This window comes from Pristiophorus japonicus, unplaced genomic scaffold (assembly GCF_044704955.1).
Source record: "Pristiophorus japonicus isolate sPriJap1 unplaced genomic scaffold, sPriJap1.hap1 HAP1_SCAFFOLD_33, whole genome shotgun sequence".
Lineage (NCBI taxonomy): Eukaryota > Metazoa > Chordata > Chondrichthyes > Pristiophoridae > Pristiophorus > Pristiophorus japonicus.
In genome coordinates, this window is record NW_027253106.1 from 8,940,539 (window position 1) to 8,966,069 (window position 25,531).

At 46.4% G+C, this 25,531-nt stretch overlaps 1 protein-coding gene across 1 annotated transcript; it reads right to left on the bottom strand.

Moving 5' to 3' along the window:
- Nucleotides 1-16,691: 16,691 nt before the first annotated feature.
- LOC139249597 (histone H2B 1.2-like) lies at nt 16,692-17,090 on the bottom strand. Its single transcript, XM_070872531.1, has one exon. It carries the CDS (start codon nt 17,088-17,090, stop codon nt 16,692-16,694), a length of 399 nt encoding a protein of 132 aa, XP_070728632.1.
- Nucleotides 17,091-25,531: the final 8,441 nt, after the last annotated feature.

The window sequence follows — 25,531 nt, forward strand, 5'->3', positions numbered from 1 at the left end:
CTAACCCTGGGACTGTACATGGGGATTCTAACCCTGGGACTGTACATGGGGACTCTAACCCTGGGACTGTACATGGGGACTCTAACCCTGGGACTGTACATGGGGACTCTAACCCTGGGACTGTACATGGGGACTCTAACCCTGGGACTGTACATGGGGACTCTAACCCTGGGACTGTACATGGGGACTCTAACCCTGGGATTGTACATGGGGACTCTAACCCTGGGACTGTACATGGGGACTATAACCCTGGGACTGTACATGGGGACTCTATCCCTGGGATTGTACATGGGGACTCTAACCCTGGGACTGTACATGGGGACTCTAACCCTGGGAGTGAACATGGGGACTCTAACCCTGGGAGTGAACAGCTCTGGGGCTTTCCTGTTACAATTGTCTGGGATGTAACCAGAAGCTGAGCACTGAACAGCGCCTTTAGGAGATGGTGAGAAATCCGAGGTGTCGAAAATAAGTGAGCTGTTACTTTACCAAGATGGCCGCGCATGCGCTTTGCTGCTCACTGAACCAAGATGGCGGAGGACTGACCCTGCCTTCCTGTACAAAGATGGCCGCCGTTACCCTGGGCCTGTGACCGGGAGAAAGCCTCGAGGCTGCAGCCGCCGATATTCCGGTTGTTATTCCGGGCTTCCGGCGGGCACCGGTTGTTTATGAAGCCTCCCCGGCTCCCCGCTGGTCCTTTACTCCCCTCCGCCCCGCGGACAATGGACTGTTTTGCGGAACAGATGTTCACCATGTCCTTTCCGCCATTACACGCACCGCGCATGCTCCAAACACAGCTCGGTCTCGCACCTGCGCACTGGGCCCCTGTCGTCTGGGCTCGGCACGTCCTCCGTCGCGGGGAATGCTGGGTAAATAGGAATGGAACGTCATGACTGGGACAGGATTTACTGGGCCCCCATTGGACACTGAACATGTTCATTCTGGCCCTCAGTCATTGTTCCTGCTGCTCTGTATAACCCTGTCACTGAGCTGGACAGTAATGTTCTGTCTCAGGATTGTTTCAAACACCCTGTGTCCAATATGGGATTTCTCCATAAAAATAGACTAATTAATGTTCCCGTCCCTTCCATTTTGGGACTTTTCTTACTCTAGATTATTTCACTTCTCACGTAATTCATCTTTTCCCACATCAAATCCCAAACTTGTTTCATTTGAGTATCCGGCTTGTGGATGTCTCAGACTGAACCGGCGTGTCTCACTTTACACTAATTTAACGTTCCTTTCAACCAACCCTTGATAGAACTATCTTTCGTAAGACGGTAAATCTGTTATTTTCTGTATTTAACGATTGTTGAATGCGGTTAATAGATCTTCACACAAACTGCATGTGATCAACTTTGAAATGTTCTGATCTTTGTAATTGCCTTTGCTAATTTTGATGGGTTAGTTGATTACAATTACTTATTACTAACATACCTTGCAGTACTTCTTGCATCAAAATAATTGTTCAAATACTTCCTTTATCAGGTCTTTAGTTTCCCCACTGATCTCTGTTTCTTCTTGTGGGGGAATCGAGAACTAGGTGGCGAAGTCTGAGCATAAGGGGGCGCCCAATTAAAATGGAAATGAAGAGGAATTTCTTCTCTCAGAGGGTCGTGAATCTTTGAAATTCTCTACCACAAAGAACAGTGGAGTCTGGGTCATTGAAAATATTTAAGTTGCAGATAGCGTGCTTGTTAAAGAGAATGGAGTCAAGGTTTATGGGGAGAGGGCAGGGAAGCGGAATTGAGGCCAAGATCAGATCAGCCAAGATCGTATTGAATGGCGGGGTGGGCTGAAGGGGCCTGATGGCTGCTGCTGCCCCTGTTTCTTATGTTTTTAGCGTTGGTTAGGGGCTGGGTTTAGATGTAGGTTTAGTGGTTGTGTTTTGTGGTTATTTGTTAGGATTGGGATTAGTGATTCGAATAGTCAACAGGATATTCGGCTTTGGATATAATGATTAATTAGAAAGCACTATTGGCAATATAAGTGTTACTGGACATGCCCTTTTCCATTTCATGTTTTTAACCTCTCACAGATGCGAGTCACAAAACAGCCTCACAATGTGTTCATTCAAAGAACCTTCTTTCCTGCGCAAGCCTCATTTCTTTCTGTCAAAAACACATCGGAATCTCTACATTTCTCATGGAAAAATAAATTAGTGACATTAGATTTGGTTATTTTGGAACAATATCAAATGGATACAGTTGTTGCACTGGTTACATCTAATCATCAACCTGCCTGAAAAGGACTTCTGACATTAATCTGTCACCAGGCCTCACCAGTCACTGTCTGATTCCTCCATCGTCTCTTCATTCATTATCCACCATTCCCCCTAACTGGAGCTGCTTTCACCGGCATGACCATTCTCCATACTGAGGCTATCTCATTAACAAGCAGACCATGATCACCGGCACGGACTGGTTAGTCCGAGTGGCTCATTTCTGAGTAATCCTGTAATTTTGTAGTCTCATTGTAAGTGGTCCCTGGATTTGATGATTCATTGTAACTGGTCCCTGGATTTGGTGCCTCAGTGTAAGGGGTGCCTGAATTTGATGCCTCAATGTAAGGGGTCCCTGGATTTGGTGCCTCAGTGTAAGGGGTTCCATGGATTTGGTGCCTCAGTGTAAGGGGTCCCTGGATTTGGTGCCTCAGTGTAAGGGGTGCCTGGATTTGATGTCTCAGTGTAAGGGGTCCCCGGATTTGGTGCCTCAATGTAAGGGGTCCCTCGATTTGATGCCTCAGTGTAAGGGGTCCCTGGATTTGATGTCTCAGTGTCAGGGGTTCCTGGATTTGATGCCTCAGTGTAAGGGGTCCCTGGATTTGGTGCCTCAGTGTAAGGGGTTCCTGGATTTGGTTTCTCAGTGTAAGGGGTTCCTGGATTTGATGCCTCAGTGTAAGGGGTCCGTGGATTTGGTGCCTCAGTGTAAGGGGTCCCTGGATTTGATGCCTCAGTGTAAGGAGTCCCTGGATTTGATGTCTCAGTGTAAGGGGTCCCTGGATTTGATGCCTCATTGTAAGTGGTCCATGGATTTGATGCCTCAGTGTAAGGGGTCCCTGGATTTGGTGCCTCAGTGTAAGTGGTCCCTGGATTTGATGCCTCTGTGTAAGGGGTCCCTGGATTTGGTGCCCAATTGTAAGGGGTCCCTGGATTTGGTGCCCCATTGTAAGTGATCCCTGGATATGATGCCTCAGTGTAAATGGTCCCTGCATTTGATGCCTCAGTGTAAGGGGTCCCTGGATTTGGTGCCCCATTGTAAGTGGTCCCTGGATTTGATGCCCTAGGGCAAGTGGTCCCTGGATTTGATGCCCCAGTGCAAGTGGTCCCTGGATTTGGAGTTACCATGCAAGTGGTCCCCGGATTTTGTCATGCATTCAACTGTCATTGTAACCCATGTATAAGCTGACCTAAGTTGTACACCTTGAGGACATTGACCATAAGTGGGTGAACTTGTGGCAGACACTCCTAACCTGGACTTTCAGGTATAAAAGGGGAAGCTCCACCCAACTTCATCGCTTGAGATCTTGGTACTAAATGCAACTGGTCACAGAGTGACCTTCTCTCAAGTATGGGCCTCGTGTCCATTTATACTGGATAGTAAGGACATATCATTGGCGACGAGAAACTGGGATTTAAACCAACCAAGCATGGCCACTAGCAGCACAGAAGAGAGATACTGTGTTGGTGATGATTGGGCCGACTTTATTGAGAGACTACAGCAAAGTTTTGTCACTAAGGAAAGTTTGGGACAGGATTCGGCCGACAAACGCAGGGCTCATCTCGGCGGTTTGTGGATCCAGAATGTAGTTCCTGATGAAGGCCCTTCACCCCCAGAGAAGCCGGGGACAAGACGTTCAAAGAGCTCAGTTTATTGACCGGGGAACACCTTAAACCTGCGAGCAGCATGCACATAGCGAGACACCAGTTTTACATGAACTAGCTGTGAGAAGGGCAAAGCGTTCCTGAGTTCGTGGCAGATCTCCGGCGACTGGCGAGCCGATGTAAGTTCACAGATGCAGGCAGAGCATTGATGATGCGAGACGTTTTTATTGAGGGCATCGGGCATGCTGGGGTTTTCAGGAAACTGATTGAGACCAAAGACTTGACCTTGGAAGTGGCAGCTCTGATAGCCCAGACATTTATCTCGGGGGAGGAAGAGACCAGAATGATGCATGACAAAAATCTTGGCTCAAATGCGGCAAATGACCAGGGAGTCAACATTGTTAACGCGGCACACAGTTCTCTCGGCAGACAAGGGCAATCGGACATGTCCCAGCATGCAGTTGAACCCAAAAGGGGAATTCAACAGAGACAATGGCTAGCTGAACGGTGAATCATGCCATTGCAATGGACAATGCGGCCAGTAATGGGGCAATCAACACCTGTTAATGGCGCATTTAAGGAGAGTTACCGAGACAGTCAGAGACGATCGGCTGGGAATGGAACTTTTGTTTCCAACAACGGGTCCTCCAGCTCATGCTGGAGTTGTGAAGTCAAACACCCAGACAGAGCCTGCAGCTATCAGCAATATACCTGCAGAAACTGCAACATCAGCGGTCATTTTCCAACATTCCATTGACTCTGGATCAGTTCCTATGGAGTGGAGGGTAGCCAATGTAACCCCACTTTTTAAAAAAGGAGGGAGAGAGAAAACAGGGAATTATAGACCGGTCAGCCTGACCTCAGTAGTGGGTAAAATGATGGAATCAATTATTAAGGATGTCATAGCAGTGCATCTGGAAAATGGTGACATGATAGGTCCAAGTCAGCATGGATTTGTGAAAGGGAAATCATGCTTGACAAATCTTCTGGAATTTTTTGAGGATGTTTCCAGTAAAGTGGACAAAGGAGAACCAGTTGATGTGGTATATTTGGACTTTCAGAAGGCTTTCGACAAGATCCCACACAAGAGATTAATGTGCAAAGTTAAAGCACATGGGATTGGGTGTAGTGTGCTGACGTGGATTGAGAATTGGTTGTCAGACAGGAAGCAAAGAGCAGGAGTAAACGGTCCTTTTCAGAATGGCAGGCAGTGACTAGTGGGGTGCCGCAAGGCTCTGTGCTGGGGCCCCAGCTGTTTACATTGTACATTAATGATTTAGACGAGGAGATTAAATGTAGTATCTCCAAATTTGCGGATGACACTAAGTTGGGTGGCAGTGTGAGCTGCGAGGAGGATGCTATTAGGCTGCAGAGTGACTTGGATAGGTTAGGTGAGTGGGCACATGCATGGCAGATGACGTATAATTTGGATAAATGTGAGGTTATCCACTTTGGTGGTAAAAAGAGAGAGACAGACTATTATCTGAATGGTGACAGATTAGGAAAAGGGAAGGTGCAACGAGACCTGGGTGTCATGGTACATCAGTCATTGAAGGTTAGCATGCAGGTACAGCAGGCGGTTAAGAAAGCAAATGGCATGTTGGCCTTCATAGCGAGGGGATTTGAATACAGGGGCAGGGAGGTGTTGCTACAGTTGTACAGGGCCTTGGTGAGGCCACACCTGTAGTATTGTGTACAGTTTTGGTCTCCAAACTTGAGGAAGGACATTCTTGCTATTGAGGGAGTGCAGCGAAGGTTCACCAGACTGATTCGCGGGATGGCGGGACTGACCTATCAAGAAAGATTGGATCAACTGGGCTTGTATTCACTGGAGTTCAGAAGAATGAGAGGGGACCTCATAGAAACGTTTAAAATTCTGACGGGTTTAGACAGGTTAGATGCAGGAAGAATGTTCCCAATGTTGGGGAAGTCCAGAACCAGGGGTCATAGTCTGAGGATAAGGGGTAAGCCATTTAGGACCGAGATGAGGAGAAACTTCTTCACCCAGAGAGTGGTGAACCTGTGGAATTCTCTACCACAGAAAGTAGTTGAGGCCAACTCACTAAATATATTCAAAAGGGAGTTAGATGATGTCCTTACTACTCGGTGGATCAAGGGTTATGGCGAGAAAGCAGGAAGGGGGTACTGAAGTTTCATGTTCAGCCATGAACTCATTGAATGGCGGTGCAGGCTAGAAGGGCTGAATGGCCTGATGCTGCACCTATTTTCTATGTTTCTATGTTTCTATGAAGCCTGCAGCCAGGTTGATGTACGAGGAGGACAGGCCCGACGTAAACCCTACGAGGCCAAATGAATACTGGGGAAAATCACGCGAAACTGAAGTTCAGCGAGTTCATATGGAGCTCATGTCCAGTTCATATACCAGGACGCCACCAATAATGATGAAAGTGCTCCTCAATGGCAGCCCAGTATTAATGGAGCAAGACACGGTGGCCAGCCAGTCCTTGATTAGTATCAATCAGTTTGAAAGGTTGTGGGTGTCCAAGGCCAGGAGGCCAAAATTATTGCCAATTGATGCACAGCTACGGACATATACAAAGGAGATTATTCCGCTGCTAGATTCGGAGAACAGGTTGCCACTCTGGATTGTCCTGTGGGACGGTCCCACACTCCTGGGGAGGAGTTGGCTTGCTGTCATGAACTGGAAATGGGGCGATGTCAATGCATTTCTTTTGTGGAGCGAGTATCATGCTCACAGGTCCGAGACAAATTTGATTCATTATTTCAACCCGGCATCGGCACTTTCATGGGGGCTAATGTAGTGATTCACATAAACCTGGACGCCAGGCCAGTACACCACAAGGCCAGAGCGGTGCCATACGTGATGCGGGAAAAAATACAATGCGAATTCAACCGCCTGCTGAGGGAAGGCTTCATCTTGACAGTTGAATTCAGTGACTGGGCGAGCCCGATCGTGCCGGTTCACAAGGCGGATGGGTCGGTCAGGATATGAGGCGCTTACAAGGCCACCATCAATCAGGTCAAACTCCAAGACCAGTACCTGCTACCGAGAGTGGAGGACCTCTTTTCGACACTATCCGCTGGCAAACTTTTTTCAAAATTGGACCTGACCTCAGCTCCCATGACCCAGGAGTTGGCGAGTGATTCAAAAAGGCTGACCACCATCACGACACACAAGGGGTTGTTTGAGTATAACAGATGTCCGTTCGGGATTCGTACAGCCGCCGTGATCTTTCAGCAAAATACGGAAAGCCTCCTCAAGTCGATTCCAAGGACGGTGGTTTTTCAGGACAACATCATCATCACGGGTCGCGATGCTGAAGAACATCTCCATGACCTGGATGAGGTGCTACGCAGATTGGACCGGGTAGGGCTGCGACTGAAAAAGGCAAAGTGCATCTTCTTAGCTCCAGAGGTCGAATTCCTGGGGAGGAGGGTAGCAGCAGACGGGATCAGACCTACTGTGTCCAAAATGGAAGCGATCCGGAGAGCACCCAGACCCGTAACACGACGGAGCTACATTCATTCCTGAACTTTTTTGGTAACATTCTTCCCAAATTGAGCATGCTGTTAGGGCCGCTACACGTGCTGCCACGCAAAGGTCGCGATTGGGTCTGAGGGAACATCCAGGAAAGGGCTTTTAATAGAGCACGCAACTTGTTATGCTCCAACAAACTGTTAACATTACATGACCCAAGTTCTACCTGCTTCTCTCTGGAAAGAGAGAAGACTGCCTGAAAGGATCCCAGACTAAGGAAATTCAGAATCACGGTCACCTTCACAGCTAGTAGCAGCGCTCTCCTTATCATGGAGTGAGGCTGCAGGTTTGGTTACAAGAGGTGGCAGAGTTTGTGAGCACCTCCTTTGTAAAGAGCAGAAACCTCCCACACTGCTTCTAGCGCAGGCTGAGTTAAAATAATTGCTATTGGAAGGCCCTAGTTTGGCAGGAAATTTGAGTTGGAGACAGATCACAAATCCCTTACGTCCCTTTTGGCCGACAACAAGGCCATGAATGCGAATGTGTCGGCCCGCATACAGAGGTGGGCACTTACGTTAGCCGCCTATGACTACACAATTCAGCACAGATCGGGCACTAAACACTGTGCCGATGAACTCAGCAGGCTCCCACTTGCCACCACTGAGGGGGCAACTGAGCACGATACTGAGATGGTCATGGCTGTTGAAGCTTTCGAAAGCGAAGGTTCACCTGTGACAGCCCGTCAGCTTAAAGTCTGGACAAATAAAGACCCGCTACTGTCTTTAGTAAATAAATGTGTCCTGAATGGGGAGTGGGCAGCCATGTACAGGGCATGCCCTGAGAAAATTAAACCGTTTCATAGGCGCAAGGATGAACTCTCCATTCAGGCCGATTGCCTACTATGGGGAAATCGAGTAGTCATGTCCCAGAGGGACAGAGAGGTGTTTATCAGAGAACTTCACAATGAGCACCTGGGCATTGTCATGATGAAGGCAATTGCCAGGTCACACATTTGGTGGACAGGGATAGATGCAGACCTGGAACTTTGTGGTCGCAGGTGCAACACGTGTGCTCATCTGATCAACGCACCCAGGGAAGACGCCCTTAGCCCTTGGTCCTGGCCCGCCAAGCCATCCATGTGGACTACGCAGGTCCTTTCATGGGAAAACTGTTTTTGGTTGTAGTAGACGCCTACTGAAAATGGATTGACTGTGCCATTTTAAATTCAAGCACATCCTCTGCCACGGTCGAAAGTCTACGGGCAATGTTCACCGCCCATGGTTTACCGGATGTCATGGTCAGCTGCAATGGTCCGAGCTTCACAAGCATTGATTTCCAAGAATTCATGGCAGGCAATGAAATCAACCATGTCAGAACGGCACTGTTCAAGCCGGCCTCAAACGGCCAGGCGGAATGAGCAGTGCAGATAATCAAACAGGGGATGCTCAGAATCGAAGGGGGTTCCCTTTAAAGCTGCTTTATCACGCCTCCTGTAGGCCAATAGATACCGACCACACTCGCTCACACAGATTCCACCCGCAGAGCTTCTAATGAAAAGGACGCTCAAAACCAGGTTATCCATTGTACAACCTGCTATGAAAGAAATTGTTGAGAGCAGGCGCCAGTCACAATGTGACTACCATGACAGGAATGCGAGGGCGCCATTATTGATGTCAATACACTGTTTTTGTCCTTAATTACACTGCAGGGCCCAAATACTTCCAGGCACTCTGATTGCCAAAGAGGGAAATTAGGGTTTTGGTAGTACAACTTACCAATGGACAAATCTGCCTCAAACATATGGATCAAACTAAAAGGAGGTTCAGCAACCCCATAGAAAAAGCAGAGGAAGAACACGACGTAGAGTTTACTCCACCACAGATGACTGAACACCGGAACCAAGTGGAGGAGAGCCCAGTCACTGTGGGCAGTCCAGACAGGCCTGAGGCACCGCAAACAGCAGGCACTCAGGCCAGCGCCCAACAACCGGAGCCCCAACTCAGGCGCTCTACAAGGGGGTGTAAACCACCAGAGAGACTTAGCCTGTGATCTCAATAAGACTTTGCGGGGAATTGATGTCATGTATTAAACTATCATTGTAATCCATGTATAAGCTGACCGAAGTTGTACACCGTGAGAACGTTGAACACAAGGGGGTGAACTTGTGGGAGACACTCGTAACCTGGACTTTCAAGTATAAAAGGGGAAGCTCCACCCACCTTCATCACTTGACGTCTTGGTAATAAAGGTAACTGGTCACAGAGTGACCTTCTCTCAAGTAAGGGCCTCGTGTGCATTTATACGGTGTAGTAAGGACATATCAGATTTGGTGTCACAATGTTTGTGGTCCCTGGATTTGGTGTCACAATGTAAGGGAATCCTGGATTTGTTGTCAGCAGCACCTCGTCATTGGGACTGTGGACAACCCCGCAGCCCAGCAATGCATTCAGCACAGAATGATCCCACTAAAATCTATTCCCAATTAACACTACCCACATTAATTCACCAGAAAAGCCCAGTGCCTGCAAGTAACTGCAGCCCCATGTCTACCTTCGGGGGAACACACAATACAAAATATTTTAAAGGAAAAATAAACCCAACAAAGGCAATTAATGGGCAGTAAATACCCCTCACTCATACACCTCCTTCACCTCTACTCTCCAATTACCCCTCCCCATCTACTCTTTCGCCCCGACCCTCCAAACCCCTCACCCCAACTCCTCTATCACCCCATTTCTTTCAAACCCTCACCCCAACTCCTCTTTCACCCTTCTCTCCAAACCCCTCCCCCAACTCCTCTTTCACCCCGACAATTTCATTTTCAACATCACTTACATAAGTGATCCACACTGGAGGTAAATCTGAGGAGCTTCTGTGTGATGGTGAGGTGATCACTGGACAATAAAGTGCAGAGACTGATGGGAGGCTGCTCATTACCCTCGGTGAGAATTAATCCCCTTACCACTGAATACTGCACACAGATGGTCACCTTGGTAACGGAATGGTCATTGTGACATCACTTTCTAAACAAGGGCACACAGGACAATGGGTCATCAATAAATGGTAAGGGATTAAACACTCTGCAATTACATTGTAAATAATAGGAAATAAATGCTGAAAAATAACTGGCGAAGATAATAGCTTATCTCTGTGGAATTCACGAGCTAACAATAAGAATGATGTGTTTACTTTACACACACACACACTTACACATATATATGTAGCAAAGTCTTTGTGTACACACTTTTCAGTTGTTGTACTTAAGCTGATGCAATATGTTTTATTAGGTCTTGCTGCGTCAGGATATAAAGATACCGCACGCTATTGCTCCTCCCGCTGCCTGGAGGAATGGAGCAGATATTTAAAGGGACAGGGACTCCCTTTTCTCTGCCTAGTTATACTTAAAAGAACAGTCCAGTTTATCTCGCAGTGTCGGAGGACTTCACAAGCCGAGCTCCCATTAACAGTCGCTCCCTTCTGTACTGTGCAGTGATTGTAAAGCTGTTTATTTTCAGTGACTTGAGCCTTTCTATAATGTCTCAATTGTTTTTGATATATTTGATTTGCTTTTCTAATTTGAAAGGATTTCAGAATTGTGCATTGTGACGAAGGTTTTGTATAAAGGTAGATTAAATTTTGTTTGAAAATATTTTTCCTAACACTCCCCCAACCCCACAAATTTTAGAACACTCTTTAATACTGACTGGGAAGTTCCCAAGTTCGGTCCTTGATCTGGGCTGTTAGTTGTTCTCAGTCAAGGCAGCAATTCAGGGGTTCTAATTGTCCTCACTATCACTGGGCTAAATATGAGTAAAAATTATCCAGTGCCCTTGCTCTTGATACCGATCCAGTGACATCAACTGGGAAGTGTGTGGATGTCACTTGAGGGCAGGATTGAACTCGGCTCTGATGCCTATCACAGTGGAAATTTATATCCTTAACTTAAAGTAACAACTTTTGTAACCTCCATTTGCAGGGTATTAGAAGGGGAGGATCTGCAGCTTGGAAACGCAAATCAACCATCACGTCAAGATTTGAGGGAATCAGCGGATTCATCAGGATCACCTTATCATCAGCCTTTGGAAAAACACCAATCACAGCGGGGAGAAACAGGACACATGTTCTGTGTGTGGATGTAGCTTCAACCAGTCGTCTAGCCTGTGAGACTCGTGTGCCCAGCTGACTCAACACTGTAAATGTGGGGACAGTGGGAATGGATGCAGATGCGCCTTGGGTGAAAACACATCAGGGAGAGGCCGTTTACCAGCTGAATGTGGAAAGAGATGCAGTCGCTTATCTCAACAACTGCTGTAGGCACATGCTAAAGTCCTGTCACTGAAAATGATTAACAGACTGGATTTTGTGTTCAGTGATCTCGGGCGTGTTAGCTATCCCTAACCTAGACACCAAGGCAAAGAGAGGCACTCTGGAAGGTGTGGAGAACTGGGACTTGTCCCTGAGAGTAACCAAAGGCATGAGAACTGAAACAATCGAGAGTTAGAAGGAGAAAAGGCCCCAAATGGAGCAGTCGCTAACAGGACATCATAAGTCTCCTCTTATCATAGAGATATCATATATTGACACATTGTGTAATTTGAAATATCAAAATATTAAACTCCAGCCCAGTTTTCAAAATGATTAACATCAGCAGAAACAAATCCCAACTGACAGAACGAACACGATTCAGTCAGAATGTGATTAACAGAAGTAATAACAGTAGAACCCAACCCCTGCAGTCACTTGTGAACTCGCAATTCAGATAACTGAATGAATCTCTTCCCACACTTCCCCAGTGTGAACTCGCTGGAGTTTAGCAGATGATGGAGTGAAACCCTACTCACACACAGAGCAGGTGAACGGCCTCTTCCCGGTGTGACAGTGACAATGAATTTCTAGATCAGACGGGGAGTGAATCCTTCCCCACAGTCTCCACATTCCCACGGTTTCTCCATGATGTGGGTGTCCTTGTGTCTCTCCAGGTTGGACGATCAGTTGAAGATTCGTCCACACACTCTGTCCCTCTTCTCTTTTCACCGAAGGACTCCCAGTTCTGGACTCACTGCCGCCTCTGCGGGTGATCGATCGATAATCAATGAAATCCAACTTTTACAAAATATGAGCTGGAATGTGTTCCGATACAGAATCAGTGGAGATTGATTCCACTCATTGCAGATAGTTTGAAACGGATATCCGAATTTAATCCTGATTGTAACAGCCTGGGATTTACATCTGAAATATGGATTCAGACAAAAGGAAACAAAAAGTGTTTGGAAATATTTGGCTAATGGTGAAGTTACCAACATAATCCGCAATTTTAACAATTTTTGGCGGGATTTTTGAATTTCTAAATCATTAGAGGACCGACTGTTGAAAGTCATTTCCGCCTCGGTTTCATTGGCGGACTAAACAGGCTGCGATTGGTCATCAGAAAAGACCAATGAAATTCACCACAGAGCGACCAATCACAAGTTCGCTCCCTGCATTTATCCTGAAGGTATAAGAAGGGCAGATGCGGGAGGAATTTCTCATTCTTTCTCTGAACGTGTGCATTGTGGAAACGTGTAGAAGATGAAAAACCGGCTGTAAAGCTCGGCCCAAGGCCAAGTCTCGCTCCTCCCGGGCCGGACTGCAGTTCCCTGTGGGCCGTGTTCACAGGCTCCTGCGGAAGAGTAACTACGCTGAGCGTGTGGGTGCCGGAGCCCCGAACTACATGGCTGCTGTGCTCGAGTATCTGACCGCTGGTCGGCCACGCGGCCCGCGACTACAAGAAGACCCGCCTCATCCCCAGACACCTGCATCTGGCCATCCGCAACGACCAGGAGCTCAACAAGCTGCTGGGAAAGGTGACCATCGCTCAGGGCGGCGTGCTGCCTAATATCCAGGCTGTGCTGCTGTCATGAACTGGAAATGGGGCAATGCCAATGCAATTTCTTCTTTGGAGCGAAGATCATGCTCACAGGCCCTGGACAAATTTGACTCATTATTTCAACCAGGATTGGCACTTTCATGTGGACCAAGGTAGTGATTCACATCAACCCGGACGCCAGTCCAGTAGACCACAAGGCCAAAGCGGTGCCGTACGTGATGCAGGAAAAGATAGAAGGCGAACTGGAATGCTTGCTGAGGGAAGATATCATCTCGCCAGTTGAATTCAGTTACTGGGTGAGCCTGATTGTGCCTGTACTCAAGGCGGATGGGTCGGTCATGAGATGTGGTGATCACAAGGCCACCATCAATCGGGTGTCACTCCAAGAGCAGTACCCGCTACCGAGAGCGGAGGACCTCTTTGCGACGCTATCCGGTAGCAATTTCTTTTCAGAATTGGACCTGACCTCAGAATTGGACATGACCCAGGAGCTGGCGAGTGAGTCAAAGAAGCTGACCATCATCACGACACACAAAAGGTTGTTTGAGTACAACATAGCTCCATTTGGAATTTGCTCGGCCGCCGCGATCTTTCAACAAAATATGGAACGCCTCCTCAATTCCAAGGACAGTGGTTTTTCAAGACGACATCCTCATCACGGGTTGTGATACTGAAGAATACCTCCGCAACCTGGAGGAGGTGCTATGCAGTCTGGACCGGGTAGGTCTGCGACTGAAAAAGGCGAAGTGCATCTTCCTAGCTCCAGAGATAGAATTCCTGAAGATGAAGGTAGAAGCAGACGGGAATGGACGTACTGTGTCCAAAACGGAAGTGATCCAGAGAGCACCCAGACCCCGTAACACGACGAAGCTGCATTCATTCCTCGGGCTCCTGAATTATTTTGGTAACTTTCTTCCCAAATTCAGCAGGCTGTTAGAGCCGCTACACATGCTCCTGCGCAAAGGTCGTGAATGGGTCTGGGGGGACAGCCAGGAAAGGGCTTCTGATAGAGCACAAAATTTGTTATGTTCCAACAATCTGTTAATGCTACATGACCCATGTAAGACATTTGTTTTAACGTGCGATGCATCTTCCTTTGGGGTCAGGTGTGTGTTGCAGCATGTTAATGCCAAGGGTCAGTTACAGCCGGTAGCTTATGCCTCCAGAATCTGTCCCAGGCAGAACAGGGCTACGGGATGGTAGAAAAGTAAGCGCTTGCATGGATATATGCTGTAAAAAAATGCACCAGTACCTGTTTGACAGGAACTTTGAGCTGGAGACGTATCACAAACCCCTAATGTCCCTTTCGGCCGACAACAAGGCCATAAATGCAAATGCATTGGCCCGCATACAGAGGTGGGCACTCACGTTAGCCGCCTATGACTATACAATTCAGCACAGACCGGGCACTGAAAACTGCGCCGATACACTCAGCAGGCTCCCACTAGCCACCACCGAGGGGGCAACCGAGCATGCTGCTGAGATGGTCATGGCTGTTGAAGTTTTCGAAAGCGAAGGCTCACCTGTGACAGCCCGTCAGACAAAAATCTATACAAATAGAGATGCGCTACTGTCTTTAGTCAGGAAATATGTCCTGAATGGGGACTGGGCAGCAACGTATGGGGCATTCCCTGAAGAATTCAAACCATTTCACAGGCGCAAGGATGAACTCTCGATTCAGGCCAATTGCCTACTATGGGGAAACCGTGTAGTCATACCCCAGATGGGCAGAGAGATGTTCATCAGAGAACTCCACAATGAGCACCTGGGCATTGTCATGATGAAGGCAATTGCCAGCTCCCACGTTTGGTGGCCAGGGATAGATGCAAACCTGGAACTTTGTGTTCACCGATGCAACACGTGTGCCCAGCTGGGCAATTCACCCAGGAAAGTCCCCCCTTAGCCCCAGATCCTGGCCCGCCAAACCATGGTCATGTATCCATGTGGACTACGCAGGTTCTTTCATGAGAAAAATGTTTTTGGTTGTAGTAGACGCCTACTCCAAATGGATCGAGTGCGACATTCTCAATTGAAGCACATTCTCTGCCACGGTAGAAAGTCTACGGGCAATGTTCGCCGCCCATGGTCTAACAGACGTCTTGCTCAGCGACAATGGCCCGTGCTTTACAAGCATTGAATTCCAGGACTTCATGGCAGGAAACGGTATCAACCATGTCAGAACGGCAACGTTCAAGCCGGCCTCAAATGGTCAGGTGGAACGAGCAGTGCAGATAATCAAACAGGGGATGCTCAGAATCCAAGGGGGTTACCTACAAAGCCACTTATCATGTCTCTTGTTGGCCAATAGATCCCGACCACACTCGCTCACAGGGGTTCCACCAGCAGAGCTGCTGATGAAAAGGACGCTCAAAACCAGATTATCCCTTATACACCCCACCATGAAAGAAATTGTTGAGAGCAGGCGCCAGTCACAATGTAACTACCATGACGGTAATGCGACGGCATGATGTATTGATGTAAATGACCCTGTCTTTGTCCTCAACTACGCTGCAGGGCCCAAATGGCTCGCAGGCACTGTGATTGCCAAAGAGGGGAATAGGATTCTGATAGTTAAACTTACCAATGGACAAATCTGCCGCAAACACGTGGATCAAATAAAAAGGAGGTTCAGCAACCCCATAGAAGAAGCAGAGGAAGAACACGATGTAGAGTTCACTCCACCACAGGTGACCGAACACAAGAACCAAGCGGAGGAGAGCCCAGTCACTGTGGGCAGTCCGGACAGGCCTGAGGCACCGCAAACAGCAGACACTCAGCCAACGCCCAACAACTGGAGCCCCAACTCAGGCGCTCTACAAGGAAGCGTAAACCACCAGAGAGACTTAACCTGTGATCCCAATAAGACTTTGGGGAGAGTTGATGTCATGTATTCAACTGTCATTGTAACCCATGTAAAACTGACCTAAGTTGTACACCGTAAGAACATTGACCACAAGGGGGTGAACTTGTGGGAGACACTCCTAACCTGGACTTTCAGGTATAAAAGGGGAAGCTCCACCCACCTTCATCACTTCAGTGCTGGCTAATAAATGTTACTGGTCACAGTGACTTTCTCTCAAGTATGGGCCTCGTGTGCATTTATACTGTATAGTAAGGACATATTAGACAGAGTGATCAAACTGCCCCGGTTCTGGTCTATGTAAGAACTCCCATTCTGGATTGTTATATTGCGGGGAGTGTCGGGTTAATAAACGGACTGACGCAACAGGAATTCAAAAATAAACTTGATAAGTACTTGCGAGAGAGAATGTGTGACTGAAATCTGAGTCTCAGCCCCTAAACATGCTCTTAATTCGGCAGGCGGTGTAAATGAACAGGTCTGAGAGTGAAGCTGCTTATCAGAGAATTCAAAACTAAATCTACAGCTGGAACTCCAAAGGTCCCCACACAACTGTTCAGGAAATAATTAGTGATTTAAGTTTAAAGGGAGATGCGTTTGTGCAGCTGTTTCAGAGAGGTTGTGGGTGGCTCTTAAAAGAGCCGTTGTGTTTGGGTTTGATCTCTCAGGACAGCGTGCAGTTTTACTTGGAGCTGGTGTACTTGGTCACCACCTTTGTCCCTTCCGACAAGGCGTGCTTGGCCAGCTCCCCGGGCAGCAGCAGGAGTACGGCGGTCTGGATCTCCCGGGAGCTGATGGTGCGGCGCTTGTTGTAATGGGCCAGGCGGGAAGCCTCACCAGCGATACGCTCCAAAATATCGTTCACAACCGAGTTCATGATGTCCATGGCCTTGGAGGAGATGCCGGTGTCGGGGTGAACCTGCTTCATCACTTTGTAGATGTAAATTGAGTAACTCTCCTTCCTCGACTTTCTGCGCTTCTTGCCGCCCTTCGGTGGTGCTTTAGTGAACGTTTTCTTAGCGCCTTTCTTGGCAGTAACTGTTTTCCCCGGTGGTGGAAGCGTGCTCAGCGGCCGCCACATTGGTCAGGGCGGTCTCACGGCGCATGCACGGCCCTTTGTGCAGGGACAAAGGGTGTGCGGGGCTTCAGGATGTCTGTCAGTTTGATTGGCCACATGTTTATGTCCAGCTCAGTGGCCCCTGAAAGGGAGCCTTGTTGTTCTGATAGTTGTCTGTTGACCCTGGGCCAGCACGCCTCACCCTATTGGGCCAGCCGAGCCCAAGCTAACCATATTGGAACAGCCCAGGTTCACCCTATTTGGCCAGCACAGTCTCACCCCATTGGGTCAGCCCGGGCTCACACTATTGGGCCAGACCGGGCTCACCCTATTGGGCCAGCCAGGCTCATCCTATTGGGCCAGCCCTGGTTCACCCTATTGGGCCAGCCCGGGTTGACCCTATTGGGCCAGCACAAAAGACCCAGTGACCAGCAGAGAAAATCAGCAGCTCATTGATTTTATTCTCACTTTGCGTACTTACCCAACCATGTGAGCAAGAAATGATGAATACCATCGGCCTTTGAATGTGGCAGGAGAAACATTTTTCTGTTCTGTCTGTGGGAAAATATTTCAAACATCAATGTGACTGTAAAAGCACCGAGACACACATACCCTATCCGAGTGAGACTTTCCAGTGTACTGACTGTGGAAAGAGCTTCAACCAGTTTCACAGCCTGAAAAACATCGCACCATTCACAGCGGGGATAAACTACACGTGTTCTGTGTGTGGACGAAACTTCAACTGATCCAAGCTGGAGAGACACAAGGACACCTGCTCCATGGAGAAATCATGGAAATGTGGGGACTGTGGGAAGGGATTCAGTTCCCCGTCTGATCTAGAAATCCATCATCGCAGTCACACTGGGGAGAGACCATTCACCTGCTCTGTGTGTGGCCAAGGTTTCACTCAGTCATCTGATCTGCTGAAACTCCAGCGAGTTCACACTGGGGAAGTGTGGGAAGGGATTTACTCAGTCATTTGAATTGCGAGTTCGCAAGTGACTGCAGGGTTTGGGTTCTACTGTTATTACTGCTGTTAATCGCATCCTGACTGAATCGTGTTCATTCTGTGAGTTGGGATTTGTTTCTGCTGATGTTAATCACCCATAAAACTGGGCTGGAGTTTATTTTTTGATATTTCAAATAACACAGTGTGTCGATACTTGAGGTCTCCATGATAAGAGGAGACAAATTGATGTCTTGTTATCGACTGCTACATTTTGCGCCTTTACTGCTTTCTAACTGTAGATTGTTTCAGTTCTCAGATCTTTGGTTACTCTCAGGACAAGTCACAGTTCCCCATACCGTCCAGAGTGCCTTGATGTCCAGGGTAGGGATAGCTAACACGCCCGGGATCACTAAACACAAAATCCAGTTTGTTAATCACTTACACATACTGGAATTTTCGTGTGTCCACAGCATCTCTCTCACCTTCAATGTGTGAGTAGAGTATCACACCTGCAAAGCTGGTTTCAATTTAAATTTGAATCCACTCAGTAAATGTATTTTTTTAAATATCTACAAGTAAACCGATCAATCAACTAATTGGCAAAGGTTTACAGTCAACTAGATGAACAAATAAAAACATCGCGGCCCAATAACACAGCTCTATATTCACAGGAGAAAGTCTGTTAGCTAAGTCCTCGAATGTCAGTTGGTGAGATGAGAGACTGAATCTCTTTCCACACTCAGCTGGTAAATGGCCTCTCCCTGACGTGTTTCCACTGAACGCACATCTGCATCCATTCCCACTGTCCCCACATTTACAGTGTTTGTCAGCTGGGCACACGAGTCTCACAGGTTGATGAATGGTTGAAGTTCTATCCACACACAGATCATGTGTACTGTATGTCACCGCTGTGATTGGTGTTTTTCCAAAGGCTGATGATAAGGTGATCCTGATGAATCCAGTGAATCTCTCAAATCTTGACGTTATGTTTGGTTTGAGTTAACAAGCTGCAGATCTTCCCATTCTAATATCTTGCAAATGTAGATTACAAAAGTTGTTACTTTAAGTACAGGATAGAAATTCAGAACAGACAAGTCTAGTTTCTATCGGACATTCTGTCCCCTCCTGTCCCTCCAAAGCTGTAAAAGCCTTATTCTAGACACTCTCCCTCCATCCTTATTGTCCTAAATCAACTGCGAATTACTTTCTCCAGGAAGTGCTGAATCCGGCTGGGTGCAATTCCACAGAAATGTGTTAACCTCTGGTGCTTCACCATCAGTCGACTCAGTGAGTGTCAGCAGGATTTCCACTGTGGTAGTCATCAGAGCCGAGTCCAATCCTACTCCCAAATGACATCCATACACTTCCCAATTGATGTCACTGGATTAGTATCAAGAGCAAGGGCAGTGGCTAATTTTTACTTATATTTAGCCCAGTGATACTGAGGACAATTATAACCCCTGAACTGCTGCCTTGGCTGAGATCAACTAACAGCCCAGACCAAGGACCGAACTTGGGAACTTCCCAGTCAGTGTTGCAGAGTGTTCTAAAATTTGGGGGATTGAGGGAGGGGTAGAAAGAATATTTTGAAACAAATTGTATTCCACCTTTAAACAAAAAATTCGTCACACTGCACAATTCGGAAATGTTTCCAAATTGGACAAGCAAGTCAAATGGATTATAAAAACAATGTGTCATTTTAGAAAGGCTCAAGTAACTGAAATAGACAGCTTCACAATCACAGCACAGTACAGAAGGGAGCGAATGTTAATGGGAGCTCGGTTCGTGAAGTCCGCCGACAATCTGAGATAAACTGGACTGTTCCTAAAGTATTAATAGGCAGAGAAAAGAGAGTCCCTGTCCCTTTAAATAGCTGCCCCATTCCCCCGGGCAGTGGGAGCAGCAACGGAGCGCTATATCTTGAGATCCTGACACAGCAAACACCGCCGGATGGGTTCCCGCAGGTTCCTAAAGTCCTAAGAAATAAATTGCATCAGGTTAAGTCGAACAACTGAAAAGAATGCACACTGAGTCGTTGCTATGTGTGCGTGTGTGTGTAAACAAAACACATCATTCTTGATCTTTGTAGAGATAAGCTATTAACTGCACCAGTTATTACCCAGCATTTTATTTCCTATTATTTACAATGTAATTACAGAGTGTTTAATTCATTTACCATTTATTGATGACCCATTGCCTTGTGTGCTATTGTTTAGAAAGTGATGACAGAATGACCATTCCGTTACCAAGGTGACCATGTCTGTCCGCAGTATTCAGTGGGAAGGCGATTAAATCTTTGCTCTTGGATTTGGACGCAGTGGGAACATCGGCGCAAAATCACACGTTTTAATGTGAAATATGTCTGTTTCCTCACATGTCGACCGCTGTGAGAAATGGAACTTTGAGTAAAAAATTGCGAGGCTCGTCCGCGATTTGGACTCGGGACCTCTCGCATATCAAATGTGATCATCCCTAAGTGAGAATCATACCCCCGGACCAACGAGCCACCGACAGTGAAAAGCGCAGCTCTCAGATTCTGACAGTAGTGAGAAAAGGTATTCGGCCCATCGTGCTTGTGTTGTCCCTCAGAGACCTATCTAATTAGTCCCCCTCGCCATAGTCCTACAAATGTTATTCATTTGACGAATATATTATTAATTTGAGACATGGTATGAGCAAGCTCCCTTGTCAGTTAAAGGGAAATTTGGCGATGAGGTTAAATGTGAATGACAAAACATCCAGGGAGCTCAAAGCTGTAAGACAATAAGGGCGTGGATGGGATTCGAATCCATGCATGCAGAGAGCAATGAATTAGCAGACTAGCGCTTTAACCTCTCGACCACCTCGTCTCTTATTTAGCTCAGCGTCAGCCCTTCAATTTCCTGCTTTTTATATCCAAATAGAAATAATGTGCTCGAAAATCCACTTCAAAGCTTGCTCTGTCCGTGCAACCAGATGGCAAAACGTGACATTACATTCTTAAAGCAAACTGCCTTTCTTTACTTCAGGTGACTGACTCGAAGAGATGGTTGGTTTTTCGGCAGAATCCCAATAAAAAATATAACATTTCAGGTAGCGAATTAATTGATCGCAGAAGGACTCGAACTTGTAATCTTGGGATAAAGTCGCGGTTAAAATCGAATTCAAACGCCTTAACCATTATGCCAGGCCGTTCCTGCCGACAATGTAAAATTTTTTATTGTGAAAATTGGGAGCAGATTGCTCGATCAAGGAGTGGATTTAAGAAAAGCTGAGCATATTTCGAGTAATTGAACAGATGTACTGCGATCTGTGTGCGCACCGGAGCAGGCAGCCCCAATGTAATTTGGAACACAGCTGTTTAACAATTCGGTCATTGCAGCTGGAATCACACTTCTTCTCAAGCTGCACAACGTGAGGCGAGATTATGAGAAAGTCCGTCTTAAATGGACAGATAATGAATCGAAACTGACCACCATCAGCTTAAACAGACACAGAATGATCCGGGTCTTCAAGCACATCCCTTTTACACAGATGCAGAATGACCCTTGACTGACAGCAGTTCCCTTTTAAAAGAATAAAGTGAGATTTCGATCATCCCTGAAGGCAATTGTGCAGTGGGGCTCAGGACCACGCGGGGCAGAGACGGTTATTGAAGCCACAGGTGATAGACAGGCAGGAAGGAAGGAGGGAGGGACGTAAAACCAGCCCAGACTGAAATATATATATATTTAACATTTTAAGAAAATAAATACATTTAAATTTTACTTAAAAAAAATTGAATTTGATTTGTTTTAAATAAATAAATAATTGATTCATAATCTATATATTTTTTGATTGAACGAAGGCTGTGTGACTGGAAGAATTCCATTAGAAATGAGTGGGTGCAGTCAATAAATTCCCAAAAGCAGTAAGCCCATGGTGGAGGACAAGCCACGAGGGAAGATGTGGGCTACAAAGGCGATCTTTTAAAGTCGCGTGTGTCTTTCTGCTGGATCTGACAGCAGCTGCTTGTGCTGTGAAAGAGGTCAAATGTAATAGAGGCCAGAGCAGGCAGAACAGAAAAAAGCACGTTTTTTTTGGAAGTTACAAAGTTGGGATTGTATATAAATATACATATATATATATATACATGTATAAACAAAGTCAGTCAGTCATATCTTGTCTTGTCTTGATTTGATTTGATTGGAATTTGAAAATAAGGGTGGAGGATGTAATCATGTCACTCAGCCCACACGCAAGCCCTCGATAAATAGCTATATTTCTAACTTGTGTATTTTCCCTTCTTTCAGTTGTGGAATAGAAAAATCCCACAGCAGATTCTTCTACTTTCAGAAAGTCCACGAAGGAGTGTTCAATCAAATCAGCATGGTTTCAGGTTGCATGTAATGCATTTTTCTCACATGACAGTAAGATCGCACAGCACGTTTGCACACACACTGGCTTACACAAACACACAAACAAACTAAAATTCCTGCACCCTCTAAGGCAGTTTTTGAAATTTGAAATGTGAACTCCGGGACAGACAGCACATCGCTTTTAAACAGACACAGAATGATGCGGGTCTGATAGCACACCATTTTAAACAGGCAGAGAATGATCCCGGACAGACGAACACCTACCCTGAAAAGGGCCACGGAAAGAGAATGAATAAAAACAGATAAATAAGTAAAACTCAGCAGGTCGTGCAGATTCTGTGGATGAAGAATCCGGTTTCACGTTCTGTCGGATAATCATTCCGATATTTTAGGAAAACGTTCAAGATTACAGATTATTTCAAAATATATAGCGCCTGGAAAAAATACGCAGCGAGAAAAGTCAAATGGGAACGTCTGTGATACAGTGGAACGCAGGAGTGATTAAATAATAAACAGCACAATGGAGAAAGGCAAAGTGGGTGGTAATCGGGCAATAACGTAACAAAGGATGGTCCCTGGAGGTGTTAGTGGGAACAGCAGAACCATTACCAGGCAATGGGAGCGGTGCTTGTCACCCGATACGTTGAACCTAATGTTGAGGCCAGAAGACGAGAACATGCCTACAATATAGGGTGTCTACGCCTTTTAATCAGACCAGGCAGCTTTGCCAGCCCGGATTGATGTCCTGTCCGCTTTGAATTCGGCAGCCAAGGGACTAATTCAAAAGCCAGCTTCTCTCATCTACTCAGCTCGAGAGAAACAGGACGCAATCATATTCAGGTCAGAGGTGGACATTGACGCTGAATGTTTGCTTATCCCCATTGAGGTGAGCTTATGCGGACAGACAGGAAGATATACTGATCAAGTATTGGCCGGAACCAAACACGGGTTTCGGTTATCCAACGAGTCACAGAGCCGAGTACCTCTGAGATACTTTAACTTTACTCACATTGGCGGGTTTCACTTTGCTCTGGGATCTGGACGCTGTGGGAACATCGGCACAAAATCACACGTTTTAACGTGAAATATATCTGTTTTCCCACATGTCGAGCGGCTGTGAGAAGCGGGACTTTGAGTAAAAAATGGCGGGGCTCGTCCGGGATTTGGCCCGCGACCTCTCGCATTTCAAATGTGATCATCCTTCTCAGCGAGATTCGGACCCCTGGACCAACGAAGCGCCGACAGTGAAGAGTGTAGCTCTCAGATTCTGCCGGGAGTGAGAAAAGGTATTCGGCCCATTGTGCTTGTGTTGTCCCTCAGAGACCTAGCGAATCAGTTCCCCTCTCCATAGTCCTGCAAATGTTATCCTTTTGACGAATATATTATTAATTTGAGACATGACATGAGCAAAGTACAGCATCCTTGTAAGTAAAAGGGGAATTTGGCGATGAGGTTAAATGTGATTGACAATACGACCAGCGGTGTCAATGCTATAAGGCAACGCCGAGAAGGATGGGATTTGAACCCATGCGTGCAGAGTACAATGGATTAGCAGTCCATCGCCTTAACCTCTCTCGCATTCAGCATAGCATCAGCCATTCAACCTCCTGCTTTTTTTTTATCCAAACAGAAATAACGTGCAACAAAGTCCACTTCACAGCTTGCTCTGTCCGTGGATGCAGATCGACAATGATGAAAACGTGCCATTAGATTCTTGAAGCAAACAGCCTTCCTTAACTTCATGTAAGTGACTGGAAGAGATGGTTGGTTTTTCGGCAGAATCACAACAAAGAAAATAAAATTTCAGGTAGCGAGCTAGTTGACCGCCGCAGGGCTCAAACCTGCAATCTTCTGTAACTTCTCAGTTATAATCGAAGTCAGACGCTTTATCCATTAGGCTACGCGGCCACTGCCATCAGTGCCTAATGTGTTGTTGAATATATTGGGAGCAAATTCGGGGCTACTGCAATATCAAGGAGTGGATTTCGGAAAAGATGAGCATTTTTCGAGTAAATGAACAGATGCATTGCGATCTGGGTGCGCACCGGCGCAGGCAACCCCAATATAAATTGGAACACAACAGTTTAACAATTCGGTCATTGCAGCTGAAGTCAAACTCCTCAAACTATACAGGACGACCCAGCTTTAGGAGACAATCCATTTTAAAGGGAAAGTTTATGAACCGGAACTGACAACCAGCCCATTTAACAGACACAGAATGATCCGGAACTGCAAGGACATCCCTTTTACCCAGATGCAGAATGACCCCTGACTGACAGCAGTTCCCTTTTAAAAGAATAAAGTGAGATTGCTATCATCCCAGAAGGCAATTGCGCAGTGGGGCTCAGGACCACGCGGGGCAGAGACGGTTATTGACGCCACAGGTGATACACAGGCAGGAAGGAAGGAGGGACGTAAAACCAGCCCAGACCAAAAGCTAATTGACAAATATATATATATATATTTAACCTTTTAAGAAAATAAATATATTTAAATTTTATTTGATAAAAATTGACCTTGATTTGTTTTAAATAAATAAATAATTGATTCATAATCTAGATATTTTTTGATTGAACGAAGGCTGTGTGACTGGAAGAATTTCATTGGAAATGAGGGATACAGTCAATAAATTCCCAAACACAGTAAGCCCATGGTGGAAGACAAGCCACGAGGGAAGCTGTGGGCTACAAACGCGATCTTTTAAAGTCGCGTGTGTCTTTCTGCTGGATCTGACAGTAGCTCCTTGTGCTGTTAAAGAGGTCAAATGTAATAGAGCCCGGTGCAGGCAGAACAGAAAAAGCATATTCATTTTGGAATTTAAAAAGTTGGGATTGTGTATAAATATACATATATATATATATATATATAAACAAAGTTAAAAGCCAGCTTCTCACATCTTTTCAGCTCTAGAGAAACAGGACGCACTCATATTCAGGGCAGAGGTGGACATTGACGCTGAATGTATGCTTATCCCCATTGAGGTGAGCTTATGCGTACAGACAGGAAGATATACTGATCAAGTATTGGCGAAAACCAAACAAGGGTTTAGGTTATCCAAGAGTCACAGAGCCGAGTACCTCTGAGATACTTTAACTTTACTCAGTTGGGTGACTTTCACTTTGCTGTGGGATTTGGACGCTGTGGGAACATCGGCGCAAAATCACACGTTTTATTGTAAA